General features: G+C 43.3%; 1 protein-coding gene and 1 pseudogene across 2 annotated transcripts in view; one reads left to right on the forward strand and one right to left on the reverse strand.

Annotated features, from left to right (window-relative positions):
* The first annotated feature begins 5,419 nt into the window (after positions 1–5,419).
* Positions 5,420–8,570, forward strand: LOC146188965 (uncharacterized; annotated as a pseudogene).
* A 7,442-nt stretch (positions 8,571–16,012) lies between these two features.
* The window catches only part of LOC146188966 (uncharacterized), a 76,026-nt gene continuing 64,679 nt past the window's right edge, over positions 16,013–27,359 (reverse strand). The window contains exons 3-4 of one of the 2 annotated variants that reach the window (XM_084603935.1): positions 21,258–26,658; positions 16,013–20,232 (exon numbers count right to left, since the gene is read on the reverse strand). In XM_084603935.1, coding sequence (XP_084460061.1) covers positions 19,061–20,232; positions 21,258–21,453 — 1,368 coding nt within the window. In that variant the 5' untranslated portion in view covers positions 21,454–26,658 and the 3' untranslated portion in view covers positions 16,013–19,060. The remainder of the gene's footprint in view (positions 20,233–21,257; positions 26,659–27,359) is intronic. The other variant, XM_084603936.1, reaches the window with a different exon arrangement.

Raw genomic sequence — 27,359 nt, forward strand, 5'->3', positions numbered from 1 at the left:
CAGAAAGAGAAGTTATCGAGACCTTTTTAATTTCCAAAAAGGGCGGGAGTTGCGTCAGCTCACCTTCTTTATCACTTTCAAACAAGGAGATACAGTTCTTAGATGGCCATATCATTCCTTCTCATCAGCCCTAAACCTATCGTGTACGCGGTGTTCCTGACCTACGCAGTTTTTTGCGTCTTGATCCTTGTATTATCTTGTTTAGCGCCTTTATAAGTGCCTTGATTCTTAAAAATAAATTCAGTTGGAAGTTCTGCGCTTCGTGTGTGCCTCTCTGTTCTTCTTGTCCCGTCTTTTTTGCGCAGTTTTGTATTTCCTTACGACATGAACCGACTAGCCCAACATTACATTTTACTTCAGCACCAACCTTGGTTTGCGATAACGGCGTTTAGGTGTGTAACTATGATTTGGTCTGCCGTGTAATCTGGGCTAACCACAGTTTCACGTTACTGCAGTTACACTAACCGTGGTTAACTCTGCCCGTGTAAAGAGGGTATATACCTCTGTTACACGGGCATTGGATGCAAATCAAGCTTAGCGACCTCGGTTTGCATCGTTAACGGAGATTTTGATGTCGTCTGTTGACGGAGGCAGCTTGTCGCCGCCCAATTGCGTGAAGCGTACGAGCAGGTCTGCTTCAACAATGTACTCATTTGCCTACTATAGTTTAAAGACCGACGTATGGAGTAGCCGTTGCTTACTGTGCCACCCGACGTCTTCAGTTACGGCCGACAGCGTAACAAGTGCCTGCCGAAGCTCCGTCCTGTCTTCGCAGAAATGTTTGCGGGGCTTGTCGCTGAGTGGAACATAAAACAAAATGCGGGGTCTTAGCTGTATTCTATAAGTACAGAACTTCGCAACGCTTGCAGCGCTGGATGCTGCAAGCAGCCCGAGCTTCATATTACCGCGGCGATGGAGCGCGATAGCGCGGCGAACGACGACGCCATGCATATCCCCGTGGTCATCACTTGGCCTAAATTGTTTTGCTTTGAAGCCGCGGCAGTCGGTGCTTTGGAACTGAGCGACGCTTTCGTAATTGGTCTACTCTTGAAACTACCTTTGTGAACTCTAATCTGCCGTAGTAAAAGAATATGGTTAACTTTGGCGAAGCATTAATCGCAGAGCTAGTTCAAGCAGGGCGTTGAGCCCAATTTGCACCGGCGGCAGCTGGCTTCGCTTGAGCAGAAACTTGCTTGTGTCGCGGTTATCGCCCTTACCAGCAATTCGCCACTGGTCAGCGATTCTCAAGAGTAATTCATTTTTCTTAATCTGCTCAGTATTTTAGACACCAACAAATTTTGCTCGCTTTATTTCTGACATTGGCACTAGTGATATGCCGTGTTGTTCGCGTACGGTTTGCGGGAGGAGGGGCCACCGCGGTGATGTTTACGGCGATCGAGGTGCTGCCATTGTGCGGAGCTTGACCATGCTGTTGACGCCTCGTCGGACGACACTCCCATTTATAAATGAGATATTTGTAAATGCAGCTTCATTCCGCCGATCACTGCTTCGCTTCGGCTGTTGTACTTAATGGGCAATGGCCACCGTAACCGAGAACGGCGGTGAGCTGTGTAACAACAGCAAACCGCGATTGGCGGTTAACCATGGTTAAGTTCGGTAACCGTGGCTGAGTCGGCTGTGTAACTAGGGTATAAGAGAAGCTAATGGTCAGTTTAAGAAGCAGAGCAGTTTCAGAGAAGAGGACATTGCAAGCTGTGGATAGAAAAGAATTTGGTAGGGAGATATGGTTAGTGATGGCTGCAGGTAGAGCAAAACAGTGATAACTGAAAATCAGTGGGGCAGTACTTTGTCCTACAGTGGAAGTAACCAGCCTTATGATGTTGATAATTGATGCAAACTTACCTTGCAACCCATATTGTACTAGGCTCTGTAGTATATAGTGCAAACAGTGCCACAATTTCTAATTACATTAAATTTTTTGTTGTCCACATGGTTATATTTCCCATCCCCTTAAAGTAATTGTGCAAATAGTCGTATCGGTCATTGATGCTGCATGCATTGTTCTTGCTTTCGTTTTGTTCCTATATTGCTTTATCTGCACTGTAGTATTATGCATGAGTGTTTGTAGCTTTGTACCAAGTCAGTTTGTAATATTTATATTTAACTGCACTGATATTACCTACAATTAAACCTCTATGTAATGAACCTCCATGTAGTGATTTCCTCGATATTACGGAGTTTTTCAATTCCCCAACTCCACCCCCATTGAGGTGAATGTATTTGAAAACTCCATGTAGCAAACATGTCGCGGCGGTTGACCTTGACATAGCGAACTCGAGGCGCCGATCGTCTCTTAGCTAGTGCCAAATTAGGGGAAATTTGCCAGAACCCCGCAAGTTTCAGGATGATAGATACAATGCGCCGTGTTTCAGCGCCGATGCCGCATCTCCGCGGCAGACGCAGCAGTCTCTGCTGCTTTCGCTGTTGGAACATGGCACTACAATAGTTCATGCATAAAAGCTGCCAAAAATAACAGAAAAAAGACACAGGGTGAGCAGCGTGCGTCCATCGCTGACACGCGGCTGCTCGCGGGCTCCTGCGCATCGGCAGCGGGGGCACTGAAGCGCGCTTTCAAGGCGAGGCAAACGCGGGGAAGGGAGGGAGGGGGGCCAACGCACGCGTTCTCGCCCACACTGATTCCTCCTCCACTCTCTTTCCCTGCTCCCTCGTGGACACGTTGCGCGAGACTCGGAGGCGGAGGCTGCTGCCACAGTCGTGCCACGGTATCAGCGCAATCGCGAAACATCCTCTTCTATGACTTCAAATAATTCTAATTTACTGTAAACACTTTCAAGGTGCTTTCTCTTACATCAATTCTTCATCTGGTTTTCGTTCTACATTGTCCTGTTGGGCCTTCATGCGAAAACTGCATGTAGCGAAAACCTGTGTGTAACTAAAAATCGCTGACATTTTACAATTTCGTTATACCCAGGTTTAACTGTATTACCTAATTTTGCAGATTCCTTGTGGCATTATCTAAAGGTGAAAGGCTGCCCTGCCGATGAGCTGCCGAAGCGCCACAAAAAGGTGTCAAGGTACCTGGCGCGGAAGTGCTGTGACCTGCGGCGGTACATATCTTCACAGATTCACGTTTGATTATTTTGTTCAGTTTAGGCAGAATTAAGTGGTTGGCTGTTATAATTTGTTCAGTGTCATAGTAGCAGCTAATGATTGTCATCATGGGTGTGGTGTTTGTCGTCTCTGTCGAGCTCTTCTGATATGTTGCCAGTGAGAGGCGAGCAAAAAGAACATCGCCTGTTGCAATGCAGTCAGCAAACTGTAAGCCAGTAGGCAGGAAAAAACTAACACCTCTCATCCATCTCGTGCACCACTGATCTGCCAAGCATTGCATAGCTCAAAGCTAGGAGTTGCGAATGCCTCAGGTCTATTAATTGGTGCACAAATAAGTGCCTCCGACCAACAAGCATTGGAACTATGCATGCTTTTGCTAGGCCCGTACAGAGTCCAAGTTAACCAAATTGCCCAGTTAACAAGATCAAGATAGGTGCGAGTTCACTACCTGTTATCAAGGATGGATATTGTGCTAATAAATATAGTGGTTTTCTTCATAATTGGTCATTCGAGCTATGCAGTGCATGCGAAAAATGTTCTCACAGTCCAAAGATGTCTCCCAAATTCTGGAGTGGTCTGCACAGCTAGGTGACATTTTGGTTGACACATTGCATACTTATTAGTTCTTCCAAGTTAACGTGTATTTCTTATGGGCATGCAGTCTCACAGTCCTTTTTTTTTAGCTAGGGCATGCTGAACTCACAAGCAGAAAAGGAACGTCATCAGCCAGGAGTACTGTGTTAATTGTTTTGCCCCAAGTAAGGTGTTTTTGATGTGCATGGCCATACTTAAGAATGCATGGAATGCACAGAGCTGGATTGCTGCTCTGCAGCTGCATGTTAATTTAACAATAGCAAATACTTGACGAGGCAGACTACAGAAATGCGCCACACTACACAAATACTACAAGCCAGGAGACAGACTACAGAAGGACAACACTACAAAAGACAGACTGACTACAGAACTGCTACACAATGCAGACTACAGAAATACTACACAAGACAGACAACATAATTACTGCATGCCGAAAATATGACAAACTACAGACTACAGGTTGTTTTTTTTGTAGTATTTCTGTAGTACTTTTTGACTGGGCAATAATAACATCAATAAAGCCCAGACCATTTTGCCCATTGTCTCGTACGTCGTTTATGCGGGCCTTTCGTGGTCCCAGGTTGAGGGTCTTCTCAAGTTGATTAATAATCTTTGTGGAGCCTATGTTGTGCCAGACACGAAGTATCTTCATGAATTCTCAAGTCCGCTATTTCTGTGAAATTTGCTTTAAATATTTCGGTTCCAAGGACAGGAAGGAAATGTCACACACCTCCATGTGCGACAACTGCCAAGTTACACCAACCGTGCGATCTTTAATGACGAAAGGGTGCTTTTTCCTGATTTTCAATTTGAAGGATCAACTGCACAGCATCATTTCAGGCTGCTCGCAAGCATTGTATGCAAGGCTGAAGGAAGCTACTGCTGCTGTACATGGTGCATACTATATTGCCTATACCGAAGTATCAGACGTCGCACACTATAAACAACGACAGCTCACCGGTATTCAGATGTAGCAAATCGAGTGTGTGGCCAATTCAACTCCTTATTAATGAACTGCCCTTCAATGTCCGTTTTCAAAATGTGATCATAGGAGTTCTGTGGTTCGCAAAGAAGCATCCGCCTCAGCACTTGATGAAAACATTTGTGCATGCCTTCAACAACATCGTGTCGATAGCGTGGTGGCATGCCGAAGAAACTGTGCTTTCAAAGGTGTTTTTGATGTGCTGCTCAGTGGACTAACCAGCAAGAGCTGCATTCCTGAACATGAAACAGTTTAATGGCTATTTCGGTCGCTCCTGGTGCCTCGAGGAAGGAACTGTTGTCGAACGTAAGTTAGCTATATTATATCTTTGGAATGGAAAACAAATTTCAATGTTGAGCATTTTTCCAAAAAAAAGATTCAAATAATCCTATGGAAAACCAGATTTATTTGTGAGAAGCTTGGTAAATTTCTAACCATGCCACAATGAGCAGTTATTGTCTTATAAAGTACAGAGAGAGCAGCATATATTATTTTCTAGACACTTTGTCAATATTTCATGAAATTGCAGCTTTGTGTCGCTGCTGTAGGTGCCCCCTTGCAAGCAAACATTGCAATTATTGAAATTTTTCAACACTGTTTTAAACAGGCATATACTGCCTTAGCCTTTTGTGTTAAATATCTTTGGAATGCAGTATTAGTCATTGTTTTGCAGTGCCTGTTGATGCAGTAAGCTCACTTTGTGTATTAAAAATAGGGGGCATAATAACTATATTTAAATGCCCTCAGGTATATAAAAAGTTTATTTGTAATCCCTGAATTGGTTGTTGCACTAATTGCTCATATTCAGTATCTACACATTTTATTTGAACAGATCTCAGCTGCTGCAAGCATATAAAGCATGGTATTGCAGACTGCCAGCAGCCAATTTTACTCTTCCTAATGCCCCTCTGTATGCCTACACATCACTGTTTAACTGCTCTAAATGCATCTCTTGAATTTATTTGTGCACTGGTATTGTGAAATATAGAATAGGGCTTGGGCTAGCTAGAACGGGGTGTGGTTCTGGCTAGAAGTGAACTAGGGGCTTTCCTAAAATCTATAGCTCGCTTTTGATGTATCGCGTCTGCTGTAGTTTGAGCATCTTCTAGTGCTGAACGTTGGTATTTTTCATTTTTATCTCAGAAACCCTGCAGTACATTATTGGAGAAAGGCCAGCAGCTCTGCGCATACACAGCAGTATGCTGCAGAATATGCGGGCTGCCTACGAGCAAGACTTGCCAGTTTATGGGGTCAAAGGGCCTTCGTCACTGAATCAGTTGCAAGGCTTCAATCTTTTCTGGTGCTTGCCACCAGACCTTATGCATTGTGTGCTTGAGGGCGTTACGCAGCAGATAACTGAGTTATGGCTCAGTGCTGTAGGGAAGGCTTTCTACACAGGGTGGAATTTCCATGAACTGGAAAGGCACATTAGGTTATTGAGGCCACCAATATAATTTTGTCGCCTGCCACAGCCAGCCTCGGGGCGCAAGAACTGAAAAGCCACTAAATGGCTACTCTGGCTTCTGTACTATTCTCTACCATGTTTATTGGGTTTGATTCCTTCAAGATATGTCACCCATTTTTCTTTACTTTGTCAAGGCATTTTTTTTATTCTTCAGACATCTGTAAGCCTTGCTGACCTTCAGGAAGCGGACCAGCTTCTGTCATGATTTGTAAACAGAATTTGTTCACTGTATGGAGAAAGCAGTGCTACATTTAATGTGCACCAGCATTTACATCTGGCAAAGAGTGTGGAGATGGGCCCTTTGTGGGGCACATCTAAATTCTCATTTGAAAATGGAAATGATCAACCTATGAAACTTGTGTCAGCTGCGCCGGATGTCGTGCTACAAACTGCAGAACGCTGTGTAATGAAACCTTGGCTCAAACCTTCCACCAGGTTGGTTGAGCTTTCATCATCTTTAGCTCAAAGACAGAACCAAATTATCAACTTGCATGCCAGAGAAATAACTGATACGCATGTATCGGGAGCCCCTCTGAGACCTGCTCATTTGGAATAAGCTGTAGCAGGAATGTTTTTAAGAATATAGAGTGGTGCCAAGCATTACACATTATGGTCGAGCCGAAGATAAAGATTTTCATACTTACAGCACTCGGTATAGTCGGGCACTGAAAACTTGTTCGTACTGTTTGAAAATGGTTGATGGAGAGTACTGCATAGTAAATCTGTACATTCATTATGAATGTCCAAAAAGTTTCTCTGGTGTGCCACAAATTGGTAATTTCTGGGCCTCCATTCAGAAATATCACATACATAGCAGCAAACTTCCACCTCCATGTCGCAACATGTCCCTTTACTAGCTTGAAGATGTTGCTTTACAGTGCATTTCGCTTGACATTGGAGAGGCGTCATATGTCTGTGACATACCAAATAATTATATGATTGAAGGCTTGCAGAAACTTCATTCACATCTGATTGTCTGTTGTAAAAGGCTTGTTTGTTCTTGAAGTTTACATCCTGAAGTGACTCAGAGGTTCTCCTTGAGAGGTATGAAATAATTTTAATAGTTTACTTTTACGTCATCTTGAAAATGCTCGTGTCTCAGTGCCATATAGCAGCATATATTACTATCATATTCATTTATAGAAGCTGCAGAGCACTCGTTATGAAATTTGAACACTTCCTCAGAACTTCAGCTTGGAAAGTACTAGTGAGCTCTAGACACGTGGACAGCTGTTCCAGGCTTGAGGAAAAACTTGAAGTAAACTATTTTGCTGTCTTTTGTTATGACATACTAGGTGGGTGAAGTATTTGAGAAAATGATGCTCTCCACGTAAAGAAGTGCTCATCCTGTCCCTGTGTACATCCGAGTAGTTTTTTGCGCTTCTGTCTTCCTGGAAAGAACTATCCCAGGCAAAAATTTATGTATTTTCATCAAATTTTGGGAACTGCATCTGTTAATATTTATCTTAGGAGTTTTTCATTGAAATTGCTCTGTGTGTAAACAAATTTATTAGTCTCAAAAACTTGCATTATTGGATTAAGTTGTGTTTAGATATGTGGTTATTGATGCAGCAGTGCCAACCTTCAGTGAGGCGTTTGTTATGTGTCTGTTGGTATGTGTCAGTGACGCAGCATACATAGCAGCCCCACTGGTTTATATCTACAGAGCTAGGAAGCCAAATGTTCAGACTGACATGGGGCATACACAAGTAGCGAGTGTGCCGTGCACTGCTGGTAGACGCAGGCATCGTGGGTAGGAGCCGAACCTGGTTGAAAGACGAGTTCTTCCTTTCAACACACCCTATATAAAGGCTCCATGACTACAGTGCCAAGCACCTCGACATATACAGCCAAACTATTTCACAGTTCTTCAATAAAGCTAACATTATAACATATGACAGATATTTTATGTGCATCAAAGTAGGCACCTCACCAAGGCCTTTGTAATGCTACCTGTTCTTACTCTGGTTAGCTTTTTGGCCCAGGTTAAGCAACTTTTTTATCTAAAAAAGCATTTCATGCTCCTCTGGGTTCAACTTTTTTTTTATTACGCAAGCTTGCCATAAGGAACATTATAAAAACTCGTGCAAATTATTTTCCGTAAGGAACCGGAGAAGGCTCCTGCTCTTATTGTTGTTGGTGATCCATTGCTCAGTTAGGTCTTTTATCAAAGCACATGGTTTCATTGAGTGATAATGGAAATGAATCGCCCCTCTCATACCACATGAATATTACCTCAAGTCATACACTGCAAGCTGGCAGTTGACTCAGCAACATGGAAGTCCTTTACAATGACCCTCATTAGCTTTCCTCAGTTATAACCTTCGATGGCGTGCATTTGCCAAGAACGTCGAGAGTTCTCATGGTCAAAGTGACAGGTTGGATACGTTCTGACATCTGACTGTACTTTATTCTCTTATCCAGATTCCATGTCTCTTGCCACGGCCGGTTTCGAGGGAGAGAGCACTTCTCTTCTCTTACAGCCTCTCCAATGGGTTATTAATATAAACAGCGGGAACACGAAGACAAAGGACAAGATAAAAGAAAACCACAGTACAAGTGCTGACTCACAACTAAGCCTAAGCCCTTTACTCCAAGGCCCAGAAAAAACAAACATGAAGAAAACGAAAGTCACGTGAAACAACCCCTGGGTTCACCTGCTGCATAAAAAATTACTTTAAAAAATCACTTAAAAAAAAGACACCTCTTTGCTTGAAAGAGCAAGAGAAGTCTTGCTGACACACTTATTGTCCGTTGAAATAAAATATGATTCCACTATCTCTCTCGTTATCTTCTCTTTGTGGCAATATAAAATCCTAACACTGTCAAACTTAGGAGTGCACTTCTCCTTCTTCATTATTTCCCATGAATGGCAATGTGATACCAGAAAAGTTTTGTCCTTTCCACTTTCCAAGTTGTTCCGGTGTTCCTGTAGTCTCTTATTAATACATCGTCCTGTTTGTCCTATATAACTGGCTCCACAAGAGAGTGGAAGCCTATACACAACACCTGTCTTGCATCCAACATATGTGTTTCTATGTTTCATCCCACATTCTTGCTTCTTCGCTTCTCTTGCCCTTTGAATAGCCGGGCAGATCCTCTTCATCTTGAGCGGGGCGGTCAATGCGACGTTAACATTATACCCCTTGCCAACATTTTTGAGGCCATGCGAAATTCTGTGCACATACGGTACCACTGCAACCTTCCTCTTCCTCTCACCCATGCTGGGCAGGGATTTCAGTCTGTGCGTTCTTTTAAAGCTCTTCAGTACCCGGCAACTGGCCTCAATAATAACTGACTTCCGATAACCGGCCTTTGCAATTCTTGTCACTTGTCTTTCAAAACTCTTGCCCATGCCGTGGTAACAAGATTTCTTCAACGCATTTAATAAGCATGTGTTGATCATCCCATTCTTCACTAATTTGGAATGTCCCGAATTGGAGCTCAGCAACGGCTTCATCGATCTCGGGTTGTATTCCCAACAAACATGATCATCACCGAATTGAATCAATAGATCTAAATACTGTAACCGATCGTCCACTGGTTCTTCAACAGTAAATTCCAGCCTGGATCCACACTCAGTAAAAACATCCATAATGTCCTTCATACGTTGATTGAATCCTTCATGGTCTGCGAATACTAAAACGTCGTCCACGTACCTGAAGGTGGAATAATGTAAGCCCTCCAAGTTATCCTTCAGGTGTCTGTCCACGTACATTAAGAAAATGTCACTCAATACCGGTGCAACACTCGACCCAATGCATACTCCAGCCTTCTGCATATACAGCTTGTTCTTCCAGCCTATGAAGGTGGACTCCAGGTAGAACCTCAAAAGTTCAAGGAAACTTTCAACACTTACACCTGAGGCGTCAATGAAGTCACATTCATTATTGTCTTCTGTAATGCACATTTGTACACGCTTAAGGAGGCAGTCATGGGGGAGGCTATAATACAAATCCTTGACATCCATGCTGAAGCCAACACATTTTCTTGGGTTGTGTTCTTTGTGGAATGCAACAAGGGCTTCAGAGTTAGGTAGCCTTAGGGGGTCTGATAAAGTCAACGAGGAAAGATGTTTCTGCATATATTTGGACACCAGGTGCTGCCACGTGCTCTTCTCAGATACGATGGCTCTGAACGGAGTGGAGTGCCCTGAGTGAAAGACTGACGGAATTCCTTTGGAAGGTGGTTCTACCGCGGCTTCCACGGAAAAAGAAGATGAACAAAGATCAGCAAGGCAAGGTATTGTTTAGGCGATCAGTTTTTACAGTAGAAGAAGCCATGTAATATGTGTGTTGTTCGGCCAAGGTGCCAGCCGCCCACCATGGAGCCCAACAAGGGGGCAGGACAGGAACTTGCAACCAAGTCCAGTCCATGCCAGCTGTACACCCCAGCTATAACCAAATATGGCGGTACTCAGGGTGGTACGCCACACAAGGTTAACCCTAGCCGCCTGGAAAAAGAAAAACCAAGAAGAGAGGAGAGGACAGGACAGTCGTAGGAAAGGAGATAGGAAAGTGAAAGATGGAGGGGAGGACAGGAAAAGACGACTGCCGATTTCCCCCGGGTGGGTCAGCCCGGAGGTGCCGTCTACGTGAAGCTGGGGCCAAAGTGGTGTGTTGCCTCCGCCGAGGGGCCTTAAAAGTCCGAACACTCGGCGTCAGCTCAACCACCAGGATCCCCTTTTCCCCGGACACGGCGATGCCACGCACGGCTAAGCGTGGGTGCTGGGGTCCGCGGTGTCGCACAGTACACGCAAGCACCTGCTTTAACAGGTGCCCCCTGCGGGGCTCTTGTCAATTCCTTTCAGGCAACTCAGTGTTGAATTCTGAAATGCTGACTGAATCAGGATTTTAAGTACTTCAAGAACATTTGCGTGTAGTAGGTGCACGGCTGCTTTTTCTAAAAAAAAAAAGCTTGTCCAATAGGGCAACAAGCTCTGGTTTTGGAGCATGCAGCCCACTAGAATATTGTCCTCGTAGAAGAGCGTACTACATGGGGCTGATTCTTTCGCTAGTTTCAAGAAGAATAGCGCAAGCGTCACACCCGAAGTTGCTTAACTAAATGGTATATCCAGCGACGTAAGGTAAACCAGAATACGTATGTGACAGAAGGAAATGGGATGGTAGGAGATGCCATCAGTTCCTTCAGCGCCTTGATTTTGCTCTCGGATGAAACGTCCGTCTTGACAATGTAGTCCGCTAGCTGTTATGGCCCTCGCATCTAGCATGTCATTCCCTTCCACACATTAACCTTACTTTCCCGAAGGGAGCCTCAATGGGTCTCTATATAAGGCTTGAAATGAGCCTTCAGTGAGAGTGTCCTTTAACGCTTTAGAAGTTTCTTGCATACTTTCGATATAGCAGGTGAACTCATTTGTAAGTCACTGCATCAAGTATCACCTTCATCATTTATTGGCCTCTTTTTACCACTTCGAGCACAAGTGGTGTCATGAATATCAAACCATTTTTTATTGTTTTCATAAGCTTAATATCATGTAAAAATTTCATTAAAACAAGTTTTATTTTCAAACTTAAAATAATGTTTACAATACCACACATTGGCTAATATATGAATTGTAATAACATTTAAAACTCAACCCTAGAACATTTATTTTGACTGTTATATTAATACTTTATATCATGCAAGCAGTTTGCAATTTACATTACATTTTTATGAAATTATTTTCATCTTCAGTGCTACATGAATGGTTTCGCACTTAGCGCTGAAAGACGGTTTTACTGTTGCCGACGAGTTGCTGTCATGTTAGCCTTCAAGAAGCTTCGATGTGATCACTGGTCATTGTTTTTTTTTGTTCCTATTCTTGTACAGGCTTGGGGAAAATTCAGACTAAAATGGACAAAAGTGGCTACCATATGCTGCAATGCATGTCATATAATTGTCGAACGTTTGCTGAGCAACAGTGTAAATATAATAGACTCCGTTCACTTGTGTAGTAAATGACGACATGCCGCTGCAGCATCTACCTTCTGTGTCCTTTCATTTCGGGGCTGTACTCACCACGAAACCCGCGAGCGACAGCGCGAAACCAGGCAAAAGCCACCCGCCGCCGCTGAAGCAGACGCGGAGCGAACAGTGAGCAGGTCGCGCCCCTTGCGGCGGCGGAGAGCGCAACTCAAGGAGAAACTTTCCCATTGTTCCCGCGGCAATTGAGAAGGCCGTAAGAAAGGGCGCGCGCTCTCCCTCGAGACCGGCCGTGCTCTTGCATAGGGCATGCATTGTTACCCATCCTTCCTAACTCAGCTAGGGCTGTGCTATGCTCAGGAATGTGGCAATTTCAGTGCGTGACATTTTCCTTTTCTTGGGCCAAACTGTACACTGCCACCTCGAAAATGTACTAGGCCCGATCGAAACGCGATAGATTCATGATAGTTTTCTGTCGTTTTTGTGTCGCGCAAGACATTTGTTTGTCGTGCGACAAAAGTTGTAGTGCGTTGTGTCGCGCGACAGAAGGTTCTATCGCGAGCTCTGTCGCGCGACAATGACACTTCTGGAGGGTTGTGTCGCACAACAGATATATAAACTCTCCTTTGTCGTGTTGCTAAGGCGCCTGTCGCAGGCTTTGTCGCGCGACCGACTTTTGTCGGAAGTACTGTCGTGCGACAGAGAGCACATGCCTCGACAAGTTGTCTGTCGTGGGTTCAGTCACGCGACAGAGGTACCTGTCGTCGTTTTGTCGCGCGAGATTTCTGTCGAAGGTACTGTCCTGCGCCAGTCGTGCCGCTCAGCTGCCTGTCGCGAAGTTCAGTCATGCGCCTGCACAACAGAAGCTTTTCGTGGGTGCTGTCATGCGACAGATTTCTCGTGTGCGTTCTGTCGCGGTGCGGCAGATTCCTTTCACCTCAACACGACTGCGCGATATAGCTGAAATTCATCAATAAATTGTCGCAGTTTAAAAACTATATGAAAAAATGGTCCTAAAGTTTGTGCACAAAGCTAACAATCAACAATTAAGAGCCAATCGATGACATACTGTTTACAATTGGTAGTGAGATCAGTGAAAGTCATAAAGAAAGGCAGGGGAGGTAATGACTGAAGATCTGGGCCATAACTAGAATAAGAAGGCGGCATTTGACAGGTTTTCTGAGATCATATATGAATATCACAATATATACGTACCCCTCTATACCAGTGTTCCCCGGCGGCAGCTTTTCGATGGAGGCGAAAAGCAAGGCGCCCGTGTGCTGTGCGATGTCAGTGCACGTTAAAGAACCCCAGGTGGTCGAAATTTCCGGAGTCCTCCACTACGGCGTCTCTCATAGCCTGAGTTGCTTTGGGACGTTAAACCCCACAAACCAAACCAAACCAGAAACCCATGGAGGTGGTTAATGAAGAGAGTTACTGAGAAGTGCAAAATTATTCCACAGGAAGAGAGCAGGGAGTTTTTGAGAACAAATGGTAATTATTGACACAATATTTTGACACAATTAATAGTCAAACTGATGAATAATCAGGCCTGTGGTTTGTAATGCAAAAGCAAGATAACAGATGCCATAAGTATAATGGACAGTTGCAATAAGAGAAGGCAAGTGTTACAGGGTGCAGAAGAAATGTGTTGTGTTTAATGGCGCATAAGCAGGTCAGGCTATCATGTGCCAAGCACAAGGTTGTAAGTGGCATACACTATTTATTCTAGTTTCCGTAAAACATTTGCTTCCTTTAAAAAGCTAAAAACACGATAGATCGACAAGTCCGCTTTCACCTAAAATCAAAGCTGGATGGAATGTGTTCATCGTAAAATCAAGTAAAATACTTTTTCCTTAGCATTTCAAATCTTGTACATGAAAGTAAAACGTGGTTTATGGTGAGTTCCTGTCCGCATTCTTCACACAGAGGTTTTTCTTTTCTCAACAAAAAATTGTGTCATGTGTGTGGCCAATGCGGAGACGGCATAAAATCACTTCTATAAAACGTTCTTGATTGCGACATGATTTCCATTCCCCTAAAGTGGGCTTCACCAACTGCAGTTTATTTACCTCCCTACTCCATGATGACTGTCAGTCGTCCTACAGTTTGTTGTGCACCAGCATCATACAGTCTCTGTATGGCATGTCTAAGTTCTTTATTCGTTTTCCATGGGCCTGGGCAGTGCAAAAGTCTGCTCTCTCATTGCCTCCAACGCCGACATGACTCGGGACCCAACAAAACGTTATTTTATGTCCTCGAGCAGAGGTTGTTGATATGTTGTGTATGATTTCCCCGAGTAGTGGTACAACTGCATTTTTGTGGTGAAGGGCTGTGAGAACACTTAAGGAGTCTGTGTATATAATACTGTTTGTAATGTTCTCGTTGACTATTTTGCTCACAGCCACTGCCAGAGCATAACATTCAGCTGTAAAAATACTTGCACACTGAGGTAATCTCACAGTTTTTTCCCATTTTCCATGCACTATTGCACTTCCTACATGTTTTGTTGTCTTGGATCCATCCGTGTAAAATTGTGTGCAATTGTCATACTTTCCTTTAAGAGCTACAAATTCTTGCAAGATGTGTTCAGGTGGTGTTTTATGTTTAGAAAACTTAATTAGTGTGAAATCGCACACAACAGGAAGGCTGTACCATGGTGGCAGTGAATTTTGTCGATGCAATATTGGGGATAGCGTTTAGTATTCCTAATTCTTTGCATTTATCCTCAAATCGCAGTAACAAGGGTTTGATAGAATGCGGCCTATTTTTGGACAATATTCTGGAGGCACATTTAGTGACAATGGGGTAGCATATATGTTTTGGTAGGGAGCGTATTTTCAGGATATATGAAAATGTGAGCATGGTCCTTCTAAGTTCTAGGGATGGTTCATCGGTGTCTACATAAAGGATTGCGATAGGTGATGTCCTATAAGCGCCAGTAGAAAGATGCAAACTTGAATTATGTACAGGGTCCAAGTGCTTCAAATATGAAGGTCTTGCTGATCCGTATACAATGCAGCTAGTCTAGGCAAGAGCGAATGACTGTGCGGTAGATGTGCAAAAGGCACGTGCGGTCAGACCCCCAGTGTTTGCGTGAGAAGACTGAGTATATTCAGAGATTTGGAAGCTTTCTTTTTCAGGACGTTTATGTGAGGAAGAAAAGAGAGCTTCCTATCAAATGTTAAACCTAGAAATTTGTGTTCGTGTTTTACTGGTTGTGTGATTTCATTTAGGTAGATGGTGGGGTCAGTGTGCAGTCCTCGTCTAAGAGAAAAGAGAACAGCCACAGACTTTTGCGTGGAAAACGTGAAACCATTTTTATCTGCCCATAATGCCAGCTTATTTACAGTTAGCTGAATCTGCCTCTCACATGTTGCTACGTTGCAAGTCGTCTACATAAACTGAGTACATAATGGATTTCGGTATTACTTTAGCTATAGAGTTCATTTTTACTATGAAAAGCGTGGTACTTAAAATGCACCCTTGGGGCACACCAGTTTCTTGTGTGAAGCTTTTAGAAAGCACGGAACCAAGACGTACTTGAAAGGATCGATTATGTAGAAAGTCAGCTAGACATTTTAGCATCCTGCTGCGAATTCCAAGCTCTCCCGAGGGTGCAGAAGAAATATCGAGGGCCAGATGCAATAAGTGTGTAGGGACAAGGTGGCTGTGCCTAGCACCTGATGGCGTTACATTCAGGATAACATGCAATAACAAAGGTTGTACGTTGGCATATATATTTCTGTCAGATTTCTTTTTGCTTACTTAATTTGTGAGCTTCTAGATAGCTAGCTAAAGAAAATTAAAGCAGCCTACATGCTTTATGTGCAGTCTTGAGCAAAAGTGGTATACACTCAGCCGGTGGGGGAGCTCGATAAATCTATAAATCTACCTTGCAATGCCATATTACAATAGCCATCTGGGATAGAGACAATCGTGGCACTGCCCCATTTCATCGACATGCATGTGTCATTTTCTCTGTGCCTGTCGGTGTCGCTAGGTGGCTTTTCGATGGAGGTTTCCAGAGCTCCGCCACTGGAAGTCAAGAGAAAGCAGGTCAGTTTGCATGAACTAGCCTCCCCATTATCAGACCCATGTCACCATGGCATTCTATGCTTTTCAATGAGAAGCTTAACTGTGAAGTAATGAGAAGCATAGAAGTAGGCACAGAAATTATTTATTGGGGCTATTCAGTAAGACGCTAAAATGAAAGCATGCACTGCAGCCCAATTGAGTAGTACAAAATTGAGTAATACAGTAATACAAACTACAGCCCAAGTGCAAAAAAAAAAGGAATAGTGTTGAGCATGTAATAAAAGCGCTGGGTGATTATAATTCGAGGCAATTGAAGTAACATGTACAGTAAGGCAAGGTTACATGCCATGATCTAGCAGTGTATCCCTGTACTGGGATACACTGCTAGATCACAGCATTGTAGACATGTTGATCAGCAAATAACTCTAGTTAACAACAGATGACAAGCTCACATAATTAAAACTGCAAAACCAAAGTCATACATACTCAACAAAAGCACAAACAAAAGGCACAAGAGGTTAGCAATAAGTAAACATTGTAAAGCACTCATATTTCAAAATAAACTATAAAGAAGCAGTACAAAATGTCAGTTACATATGAAGATAAATGAGATAAGAATTTACTGCAGTCAACAATTTGCAAGTCTGGAGAAAAGCTAGGAAGTCAACCGACATACACAAGGAAACAAAAAAGAGGATAGGTCCTTTAACATGGACACTTGATGTGGTACTGCTGGGCATAAATGAACAGGTGAGCTGCTCATACCCCTCTGCATGCTTCCAAGTTCAGAGAAAAGTATGCATGATTTTGCATTTCAGAATCTTCAGCAACACCGAACATTGGACAGTCAATAATCCATTGCTAAACAGCAAACAGGACCAAACAACAGCACATTTGCATGAAGCAGTTTATCTGTAAACCGGAATATAGTTTGATGCAGCAGAAGTTATAAAGAGCTCTAAAAAAAGTTAATCATTCAGGTTAAAGTACTTGTTTACTGATGTATTAGCCTTTAACCTAAGGTAATGTTTAACAGCCTCGGGAAGGAACAGCAGTTTACGTTAGGTAGCGAAGCAACACTAATCCAGAGGAACTTTAAACTGCAACGATGTGCTCATGAAACGACCAAAGGCCAACACTGAATGCCAGCATTCTTTTGTAACTAAATACTTCAATGCCCTTCCAAACAAACAATATTCTGTGGAAATACCATCCCACATACTAATGTGTAATGAACGCCTGAAGAAAATATTTCCAGAGGCACCAATGGTAACATACAAACATAACGCAAACCTCAGAGATATTCTAGTACATTCCAAACTCGACAACAAGCATTCAACACAACCACACCCTTGCTCTCGACCTAGATGTAAGACGTGCAGTCACATACAAAAAGACACATGGTTAAAAGTAATGCAAGTGATTTCACTCCACATAAAATCAGGCTTTAACTGCGCATCTTCAAACGTTAGCTACCTTCTAGTATGCTCCTTCTGTCATAAACAGTACATCGGAGAGACAGGGCAACCAATGAACATAAGGCTTAATGAACATTGAGCAGACACAGGCAAAAACCTCCCGAAAGCAGTTTTCAAGCATTTCAATCAAAAAGACCATCAGTTCGAAGAAATTACATTTAATATTCTCCAGTCAGGCTTTAAATCTGCAAGGGACATAAAATATAGAGAGGCCTATCAAATTGATTAATTCAGAACACTGAAACCAGCAGGAATAAATATATCTAAGGGAACGTTAGATTCTCTTAGGTATATTCCCTCTGCATCCTAACTATTCGGGAAAACAATCACATATAGTGTTATTTGTAGTTCATTCACAAAACATGTACACTCTATCCCCTTCCACTATAGCATAAGCTGTACATGTTTCTCCTAACACATTTCCTCATCACTTGTTGCTTGAGTTTGTCCTCGAACTTTTTTTTTCATGTCAGGTGTATCTGCACCAAACCAACTTAAGTGATGACTAGTCATCTACCCGGTATTGTAGTTTTTCCTGGTACTACCGCTTTTAATTTGTTTGCAGGCCACAGGATCCCTGGTTCCAGGCTGAGAAATACATACTGAAGAATTTGTTTTTGTTCACTCCATGGCCTACTTTCTTCTTACCCATCATCCCCTCCCCACTCCTTCACCAACTTTCTTCTCACCCACTTTTTCCCCTCCCTAGCTTTTCTTCTTTGGAAGAAAAAGCATATTTAAACCCCTGCCAGTGATGATCGCTTTGTCCAGACGAAGACAAGTCCACTTGTCAAGACGTTGACTTGATCTGAGAACTGAGGCATACACCCTTTACCCTTGTTCAGTGCTCCTTCTTACCGTGTAAACCATCCTCTTCCTCTCGTTCTACCTGAATTGAAGTAGTAGGCGAACATGTCCACTTAGGATAGGTAGTAACAATTATGTGGATGCAGCTAGCACAGGACCGAGTGAATTGGAGGAGTGTGGGAGAGGCCTTCACCCTACAGTGGGTATAGTTTGGCTGATGATAACAGGAATTTAAGTAGTCAAGGGTTTGATGAAGGTTCGTCTGGTCAGGCATGGTAGTAGAGTAAAAGGAACTGCAGTCACTGACCAAGTCAGCATGAAAAAAGACGTTTTGGAGCCCCTACGGGTTCCTTAATCACAATGAGGCGGACAAGGCGAGGGAATGAAAAAAAAATTTCCATTCCCTCACCTTTCCGCCTCATTGAGATCAAAGAACCCGCACAGGTTTCCGAAACATCTTTTTTTTTCATGTTCGCTAGGTCAGTGACTGCAACTCCTTTTACTCTAGAAATTTTTAAGTTCTACTTTCCCCTTTAGGCTGTCATTAATTACCACGGCACTGAAATCCATCTGGCATCCAATCTATTTTATAATTATTTGCAATATCACAAACATGAAACATTCTCTATCTGAAGGAACACACTGGGTGATGACATCATCAGGTGAGAATAGATGATTTCAATTTGGAGGATGCTTACAAAGGTGAATGTACTTGACATTTTGGAACACTGGCTCACAGATCAATAATTCTTGGCAAACAAGTAAAACCTTTCGGACATCTACAGTGAAGGAACATATGTCTATTACAAGGCAATAAACACCATTCTGCATCTTCAGACAATGAGAGGAAGTTTTCTGTGCTCTACTGTATTGAGCGCTGTGAATTGTAATGCCATTAATTTCCACTTGTGCATAATGTATCATAGCAGGTACTTGTTCATATTCAGAGACAAACATCTTAGCCACAGTCTCTTCTAGAGGAACTGACCTCAATGGAGCTCCGAACACATGGGTACCAGTCCCTCTTATGGCACGGGTCTTTATCATTCTATTTTTTCTTTCTAAAAGATGTAATGAGAGCTCCACAAATCTGTTTGTATTCCTCAGCCAAGTCTTCATTATACAACGCTCTGCAACCTGCAGAGGCACACCTTGTGCAGCAGTCACATGCTTCAATAGCTGCCCATTTCCATTCTCAAATGAAAATGTGGAGATCCCCCATAAAGGCCCCAACGTTTCAACACTTTTTGAAAGATGTAACAGCTGATGCATATTGAATGTTGCACTGCTTTGTCCATACAGTACCACTACTCTATTAACAAACAATGAAAGAAGCTGGTCTGCTTCAATTAAATCTACATTGCTGACACATGTCTGAATCAGAAGGAAAATGCCTTGGCACAATAAACAAAAATGATGCAGATACTTGTCAGGAATCAAATCCTTTAAACAAGGAAGAGTATAATACAGCATCCAATAAAGCCATTCGGTCGCCTTCCAATCCTTGCGTTCACCAATTAGCCTAAGCAAGCGGCAGAACATAATTGGAGGCTTAAGTTCCTGAATTCGGCTCTCAAGCACCTGAATACGTCTACCAATGTAAAAAAGTTTGCCAACAGCAGTTAGCCACACCTCAGTCAGCTGCTGTACAACTCCCTCTAGCACACAATGCATATAGTCAGGTGGCAAACTCCACATAAGGTTAAATCCTTGGAAGCCCATGAGAGGAGAAGGCCCTTTAACCCCATGCACAGGCTGGCGCTCACTGTGGGCATCCTGCAGGTCTTGAACCATGTTGGTGTGGGTGCGTGGCGATGCCGACTGGCTGCCTGGAAGGTACCGAATAGTTCCTGCGAAAGATAAAGCATGAGTATTTTACAAGTTATATTATGCTGAAAAAATAGTGAAGATAACCACAAAGAAATAAAGGCAAATTAGCTTTCATTTTTATATGTCCATGTTCACTCCGTGCTACACTTAAATGCACAGCAACCAGTCCAACCTTAGCCAGGTTATATTTAGGTATAAAAGTTGCTAAAGTGAAATATGCACATTCAAACATCCAAATAAATGCACTAACAGCGATTAATAGATGATTTTCTATATGAAGCAACCTTAAAGTCCTGTAGTGCCCTACACGTGTTTTGTAAAGTACACACAGTGGGATATCAGAACACGAACTCCGAGCAGCCACTGTCTGTGAGGGTTTAATGTAATGAAGCTGTACCATATGTAGCACATGAGACTTCGGTAATCTTCGACATGAAAACAAAAACACTATGGGCAAAACTGATATTGCAGTAACAGCAATGTCGTACAGCACTGTATCGGGATTCAAAATGCTATACTTGTACAATTTCGATGTCAACTGTGAACATTAAGGTGCCAGGATGAGATAAATGTAGTTACTGTTGACAGAGGCTTAGCTACTTCATCCCACTCCTGGATTGCCATGCTGGTCAGTGCCAGCATTTTTTTGCATGACGAAATAAGGTAGGATATCCAAAAGCCATGACATGAATAATGGTGTGCTTCTTAGAGCAGCCATTCACACTTCCAGGCTACTAAGAAAGTTTATCAGATGACACATTCCATACAGCCAAATGCAGGCTCATGACACTACCAATATAGGTGGTGAAAATAACAGTACAAAATCAGGTGCCACGGTCTCAAACAGTGTATCCGTAGTAACAGAAATGGCTGCCAATGATATTATTGCAGATGTCCGACTTCCATGCATTATACCTGTCACATTTATACACTGTATTAATAAAAAATGTTATCCATATGTGCACCGAACAAAACAATTAGGTTGTGTAGAGGATTTTGCAAATAAATCACAATGCAAAGTGAACATCATGCAAAAATGGCTTACCATCAACAGCTCTTCCCTTGTGAATGCACCAGGAGCACCTGAAATATCCATTAAACTGCTTCATGTTCAGCAGTGTTGCTTTGGCAGGCGAGTCGACGCAGCAGCATGCCACAGCCACCCTAGACTGCACAGTTTTGTTGGCATGCCTCCACACTATGGTGCCAATTTCGTTGAATGCCTTCAAAAATGCCTTCATAAATAAATATTGAGGAGGATGAGTTTTGGCAACCACAGTGCTCCTACAATTACATTCTGAAAGCGAATGTTATATGGCAGTTCATTAATAAGCAGCTGAACTGGTCACATGTTTGCTTTACTTGATTTGAACACTGGTGATCCATCGGTATTTATGGTGACTGTCAAGTCACTCCACTTCGCTTTTAATCTGTTTCTTATGCTCCGGTAAAGCCGCCCATCTGTAATGTCTGCAAACATTCCAGGTACAGTTGAGGCCATCCCTTTCAAGCGTTCGAATAGTGACATGGAGCAGTTTGACACAGCATTGTAGATTTGCTCCTTCAGGTCGAAAATAAGAAACTGCCTTTCGCTATCAGCCACCGCACCGTTCTTGTGACACTGCAGCGCTTGCATGTGAATGTGTCAGTTCTTTCTTTTCTACTTTTTCTGCCAAAGTACTCGAAGCAACCCTGGCAAAAGAAGTGCACCTGAAGTGAGTCCAGTTCGGTCTCCCACAGCTTCCGAACATGTGCGTGGAGTCGGGCACATCACACCCACACAGTGTGTTGATCAGCTTCAATAGCCCTTCGACCTGTGCCCAGGAAATCTGCATGCAGGACGTAGTTCAAAACCAGAATGGCCTGTGCTTTATTGATGGTGAGGTTCAACAAGGATTCTCTTGAATATTTTTCGAAGTACTCTTTCAATTCCTTATCACGCTTGCTGAATAATGCTGACGCGTCTTCGCAGGGACGGTTGTCTTTGTTCCCGTGTCATGCTTAACGAATGACGATTCGTATCGGTTTGGATGCCCGTCTTCGTCTTCGCCTACCTCAGAAAACGACCTCGACTCATGTTTGTTCGTCTTGCCTTGGCAGTCGAAATAATCTTCGTCGTGCTCACTGAAAGGTGCTGACTTGCTGCCGTTCGGAGGGCCATCGTCGCCACACTCGTTGTGTGGCGCAGACTCGTCTCCGCTCGAAAGGCCGTCGTCGCCATCCTCGCCGTCTGGCGCAGACTCGTCTCCGCTCGAAGGGCCGTCGTCGCCATCCTTGCCGGGTGGAGCAGACTCGTCTCCGCTCGGAGGACCGTGTTCACCGCCCTCACTCAGCGAGGTTAACTTGTGAACATTTGCTGGGCTGTTCGAACTTCTGCTAGCATGAGCAACGTCCGGCTCGTCGTCTCCTGACACACTACCACTCAGATCGCTAGCTTCAGCTCGCTTTAGCGCTTGGTACCGCAGCGTCTGCCTGGGTACATCTTCCAGCTGCCCAGGCTCCAGGTAGCGGCGGCAACGTTTAGCTCGAGGACTCATCACTGCACTTCATCAATGAAGCCGATGACTTCAGAAAACACGTTAAAATATATTGTACACTAAATTCCCAGCACCTCAGGCTCCGCTCGGAACAAGGAAAAAAACTGGGAAGTTAGAAGTCAGTAGAGGCTCGAGCAGAGAAAGGAAGGTAAAAAAAGTGTTCGTTATGCATAGCGGATAGAAGGAGCCAAAAGCATTTTTGCAAATGGCCTCAACTTGCTAGGTTGGAACATATTTTGGACAAATTTGTTTTGCTGGAATAGAACATTTTCAGTGTTTAACTTTTTGCACTGTTTGGATATTTGGGGCATTTCGTGAACTGCTTGAGTGCACACTGCTGATTATCTGCAGCATGTTTTTTGTATTGTTTGCAAGGCAGCAAACTAAAATGCCAAACAAAAACATGTCAAATGTCCAACGCATTACTTGAGAGTGCTTGAGAAGCATGGAATAAGTTTGTCTCCATAGTGTTTTGTTTTCCCTCCAGGTAGGGAGGTTTTCCTTGTTTTGGCTTTCTGCCATAACCAAGCCGTAACTAGCCACAGATATATCCGTAGCTGAATCCGTCTTTGTGTTTTACATTTTTACCGCCTCGGGGTGCTTCTGGCACTGCCATAGTCTCGCTGCTGTTTCATTGTCGCGCTAGACCAGTTTTGCCAAGGAAATGCTAGTGTTAATCCAGTACGATGGAGAAGATAAAAAGTATGTCGTCTCAGACGACAATGTCAGAGGCTTTAAACCTCACGATATTGATGATTTCGAGCGTGGAAAGCTCTATGACGTATTTTGGGATGGCGATCAACACACTCGAGGAGGATTCTACAAAGTGCGGATCATTCACATGATGGGTAAGTGTACGATGCTTTGAAGTGTTCCTGAACATTGTCTTGGCATCCCTTAGTTGTTATCGTATGTTGAAAATCGCAGACACGGAGGAAGAAATGAAAACATGGCGCGCTAACCACCACATGGCAGCGCGGAAGAGTTCAGGAAGCGTGGGCCCACTACAAAAGGTCTGATATTTTTTTTGTGTGGAGCTTCATGCCTTTAGCTTGCAGGAGTCAATTAAATCAATTATCACCGAACCTGTGGAATTTTAAAGTTATAGTGGGGTCATATTTCACAGGTCATAATTAAATTTTGAGGTGTGCATCCTGTTGCAAGGAAATATGCCTGCGCGTAGTCCACGCCTTGTCCGTTGATACTTTACATGTAATATTGGCCGTAGTGAATAAAACTGTTCTACTAGCAAGCATATATCGAACCGGGCAAAAAGCACGGGTTAACCATCCTTTGAAAACACGGCTAACACCCTTCCTATGAAAATTTATGCGATAAGAAAATTCAAGCAGCGCAGTTCAATGCAGTGTGCAGCTGAGTAATTGTGAGACTCCTTTTGTTCTTAGCATTGAAGGCACAGTATTGTATTTCCAACTGTAGCACATGACAAAACAAATGCTAGGAGGAACATATTAAGCTTTTTAAGCACATGAAGTGAACCAGTACGAGCGTTGTACCTCACTAGCCAGTACAACATCATGCTGTTAAGTATGGAAGCAAGGGAAGGAAATTGTGGTCATATTTTGACTATGAATGATAGAAACATATAGAGCAGCAGTGGGACTGCCACATGAAGACGTGAGGTGGAAAAACTACTAATTTTGCTCCCATGCTGCCAAGCATTTTAAATTGCAGAAAGGTCGACCTATAGCAATTACTTGGTGTTATCGTCTTCCCATTATTTCACTTTTTCACCTCTGGGTACCTTCACTCACACTGGTTAAACTAAACAGGTGAGTTGATGATACATTTTAGAGGCAACAGCATGAGATGTGAACAGAAAAAGAGGAAACGCAGGATAAGGGCTCATCCTGTGTTTCTTCTTTCATCAATGTCTTTCACACTGTTGCCCTTAAAATTTCATAACAGCATCATGTGGATGCCGAGCAACTGGCGATACAGCACTCTGTGGCAAAGCAGAGTATGGAAAGAGGCAGCAATCACTTTGCATGCATATGCAGTCATGAACGAAAATTTACGGGATGCAGATTTACAGAAACAAAATTAATTCGCTTCTATGTTGCTTCACCAGCCGGTCAGATCGCATTACTCAAGAAGACGTAAAATGCATGTCTGTGCATCTCATTCATATGCTGTGCCTGACAGCACTGCTATAACTTTTTCTCCACACGTCATCTCACAAACTTCTGTCCATCACTGCGCAATGTCAAAAGCAGGTGAGATAGGTATCTTATTTAATGGCTAAAGAACATCATTGCTTAGCCAACAGACAGGCAGCCACCTACCCTTCTCATTTTGCATCGCCTTGAGAATAACTTTGTTTCGAGAAGCATACTACTGAAACAGCGGGACAAATCCAACAGACCCCATTTCAGGGGACCACTGACATCTGATTTGCAAGCTTCTTTCTATTTCAGCCGAAACTAAATTCCAAACATAAAGTTTCTGCAAAAAGAGCAGCCGAGGACGATGTGCTCCAAGGAGCAATGTCGGAGAGAAGTGTGGGTGGCGGCGAGGCCAGCACGGTCACCAGGCATCAAGTGGAGATGCAGAAACTTCAGACTGAAGTTGAATCACTTCAGCAGGAGAACAAGCGTCTCTCAAGCCTGAACGAAGACTTGCAAAGAAAATTTTTGACAAAGGTATAACAATAATTTAGGCTGCAAATGCTTGCATGTTGTAGCGTCCTATCAGTCTTTGATTACTTTTCCTCTAGTTCCTATGTCTGCTGCTTCACGTGTGCTATCATTAGGGTCACTAAGTGCTCTGTAGAAGCAAAAGAGGGGAAATTAAAAGGGAAATGGAATTGATTTTCTGCCTCAACTGCTTATCATTGCTAGGATCTGCACAATGCAAGAACTGCATTCAAAAGCTGCTTGCAAGGTGTATCTAGGTCACATGAAAATTTGCTGTGCTACATTAGATTGTGCTATCATAGCCATTTATTCTGTTCAGTACTGCAAAACTGAGAAAAGCAAGAATTGTTTCATAGTTTTGGAGGTCAACAGATAGCATCTCTTGCTTGATAGGCCTAGTATGTTCTGTAAACGTGCTTCCCTTTGAGTTACCCGTGTCTGTGATGTCAGTGCACTTTAATCTTCTTTTGCTAGCTCCCTCCTTCCTCCTCCATAGCATGATCAATGTATTGGCCAAAGAGTAAAACATTTGCTGCACCTTTCATTTTCTGAAAACCACTATTCTTTTTTCCTCCGTTTTAACTTCTTGTTGAGTGCCTTCATATCAGAACGTTGCCGAGAAAGTGTTCTCAGCACTCATCTGCAGTCTAAGGATGCACCACCATGTAGCATACATGGAGCCATCAGAGCAAGTGAGCAGATGCATCTGAGCAATTGTTGGTAATACAGATATGGCATAACTGTTACGTACAATGCATTGGCTTGTCCCTTGAGCTGAGCTTGGTTACACATTGCTGTCATTGGCCGGGTGAGGCCAAAGCTATACTGCCAAAACTGTGCAACAGTGGTGTCATATAGTGCATGTTTTGGATGAAAGTAGCCAGTTGTTGATCATGTTCACAGTAATTCGATCAGGCTTTTTTAATTTCAATGCAAGGCACCCACATTGACCAAAAGTGTTTAAAAAAATCCTGGCAGTAATGAAAATTTCTCATGCTGTAAAAAATAAACACTACAGTGTCAACAAAACAAACATTTATAATTTTAATTTGTTATAGAAAGCATAAAATAAACAGAGGTGCTATGTATTCATGAAGCCTTAGCATTATTGTATGAAGAAGTGAACAAGGGTAAATGGGGTATGCCTCAGTTCGCAGATGAACCAACGCTTCGACAAGTGGACTTGTCTTCATCCGGGCAAATCCATCATCATTGGCAGGGGTTTAAATATGGTTTTGCTTCCGAAGAAAAGCTGGGGAGGGGAAAGTAGGTGGGAAGAGGACGGGATGGGTGAGAAAAAAAGTGGGTCATGAAGTGAAAGAAAAAAGAAAAAAATCTTCAGTATGTATTTATCAGCCTGGAACCAGTGATTACGTGGCCTGCAAAAGTAAAAGCAGCAGTAACAGGAAACACTACAATACCAAGTAGATGATTAGTCACCACTTAAGCAGGTTTGGTGCAGATATACCTCACAAAGGGACAGGCTATGCAAAGGGCCCTGATAAGGCATATATATAGGGGGACAATTATTAAAGCGCGCATTTCACCAGAGTTACCAGCGCCGGGTGTAGATGACGCTTTCGTGGCCAGGACAGGACGTGGGCTCTGGCGGTGAGGGCGATGAAATACTTGGGCCTTTCAGTCGGTGTTGTCAGTAAGCCTATTGTCGGTGCGGTGGAGGCCAAGGATAATAGATACTTTTCCAGTTCTCAAACTCTGGCGCACCGCTTGACGCTTCTTCGCTGTGCTCCGCACGGGGGCACGCGCGACGCAGTTTGCCTAAAGTGCCTAAAGCCCCTCAATAAGTTTGCCCGGACACGGCTGGATGAATGCAGCGGCGCGCGCTTTTCAAAGCGTGCGTGTGTGCATCCAGACGGGCCTTGGCCCGGCGAATAGCAGCACAACGTTCTTTTTGACACTAACGTGTTACTAGGTGCAGCGAACATAGCGAAC

The sequence above is a fragment of the Amblyomma maculatum genome, chromosome 5 (assembly GCF_055883805.1).
Source record: "Amblyomma maculatum isolate TAMU_Amacu chromosome 5, ASM5588380v1, whole genome shotgun sequence".
Lineage (NCBI taxonomy): Eukaryota > Metazoa > Arthropoda > Arachnida > Ixodida > Ixodidae > Amblyomma > Amblyomma maculatum.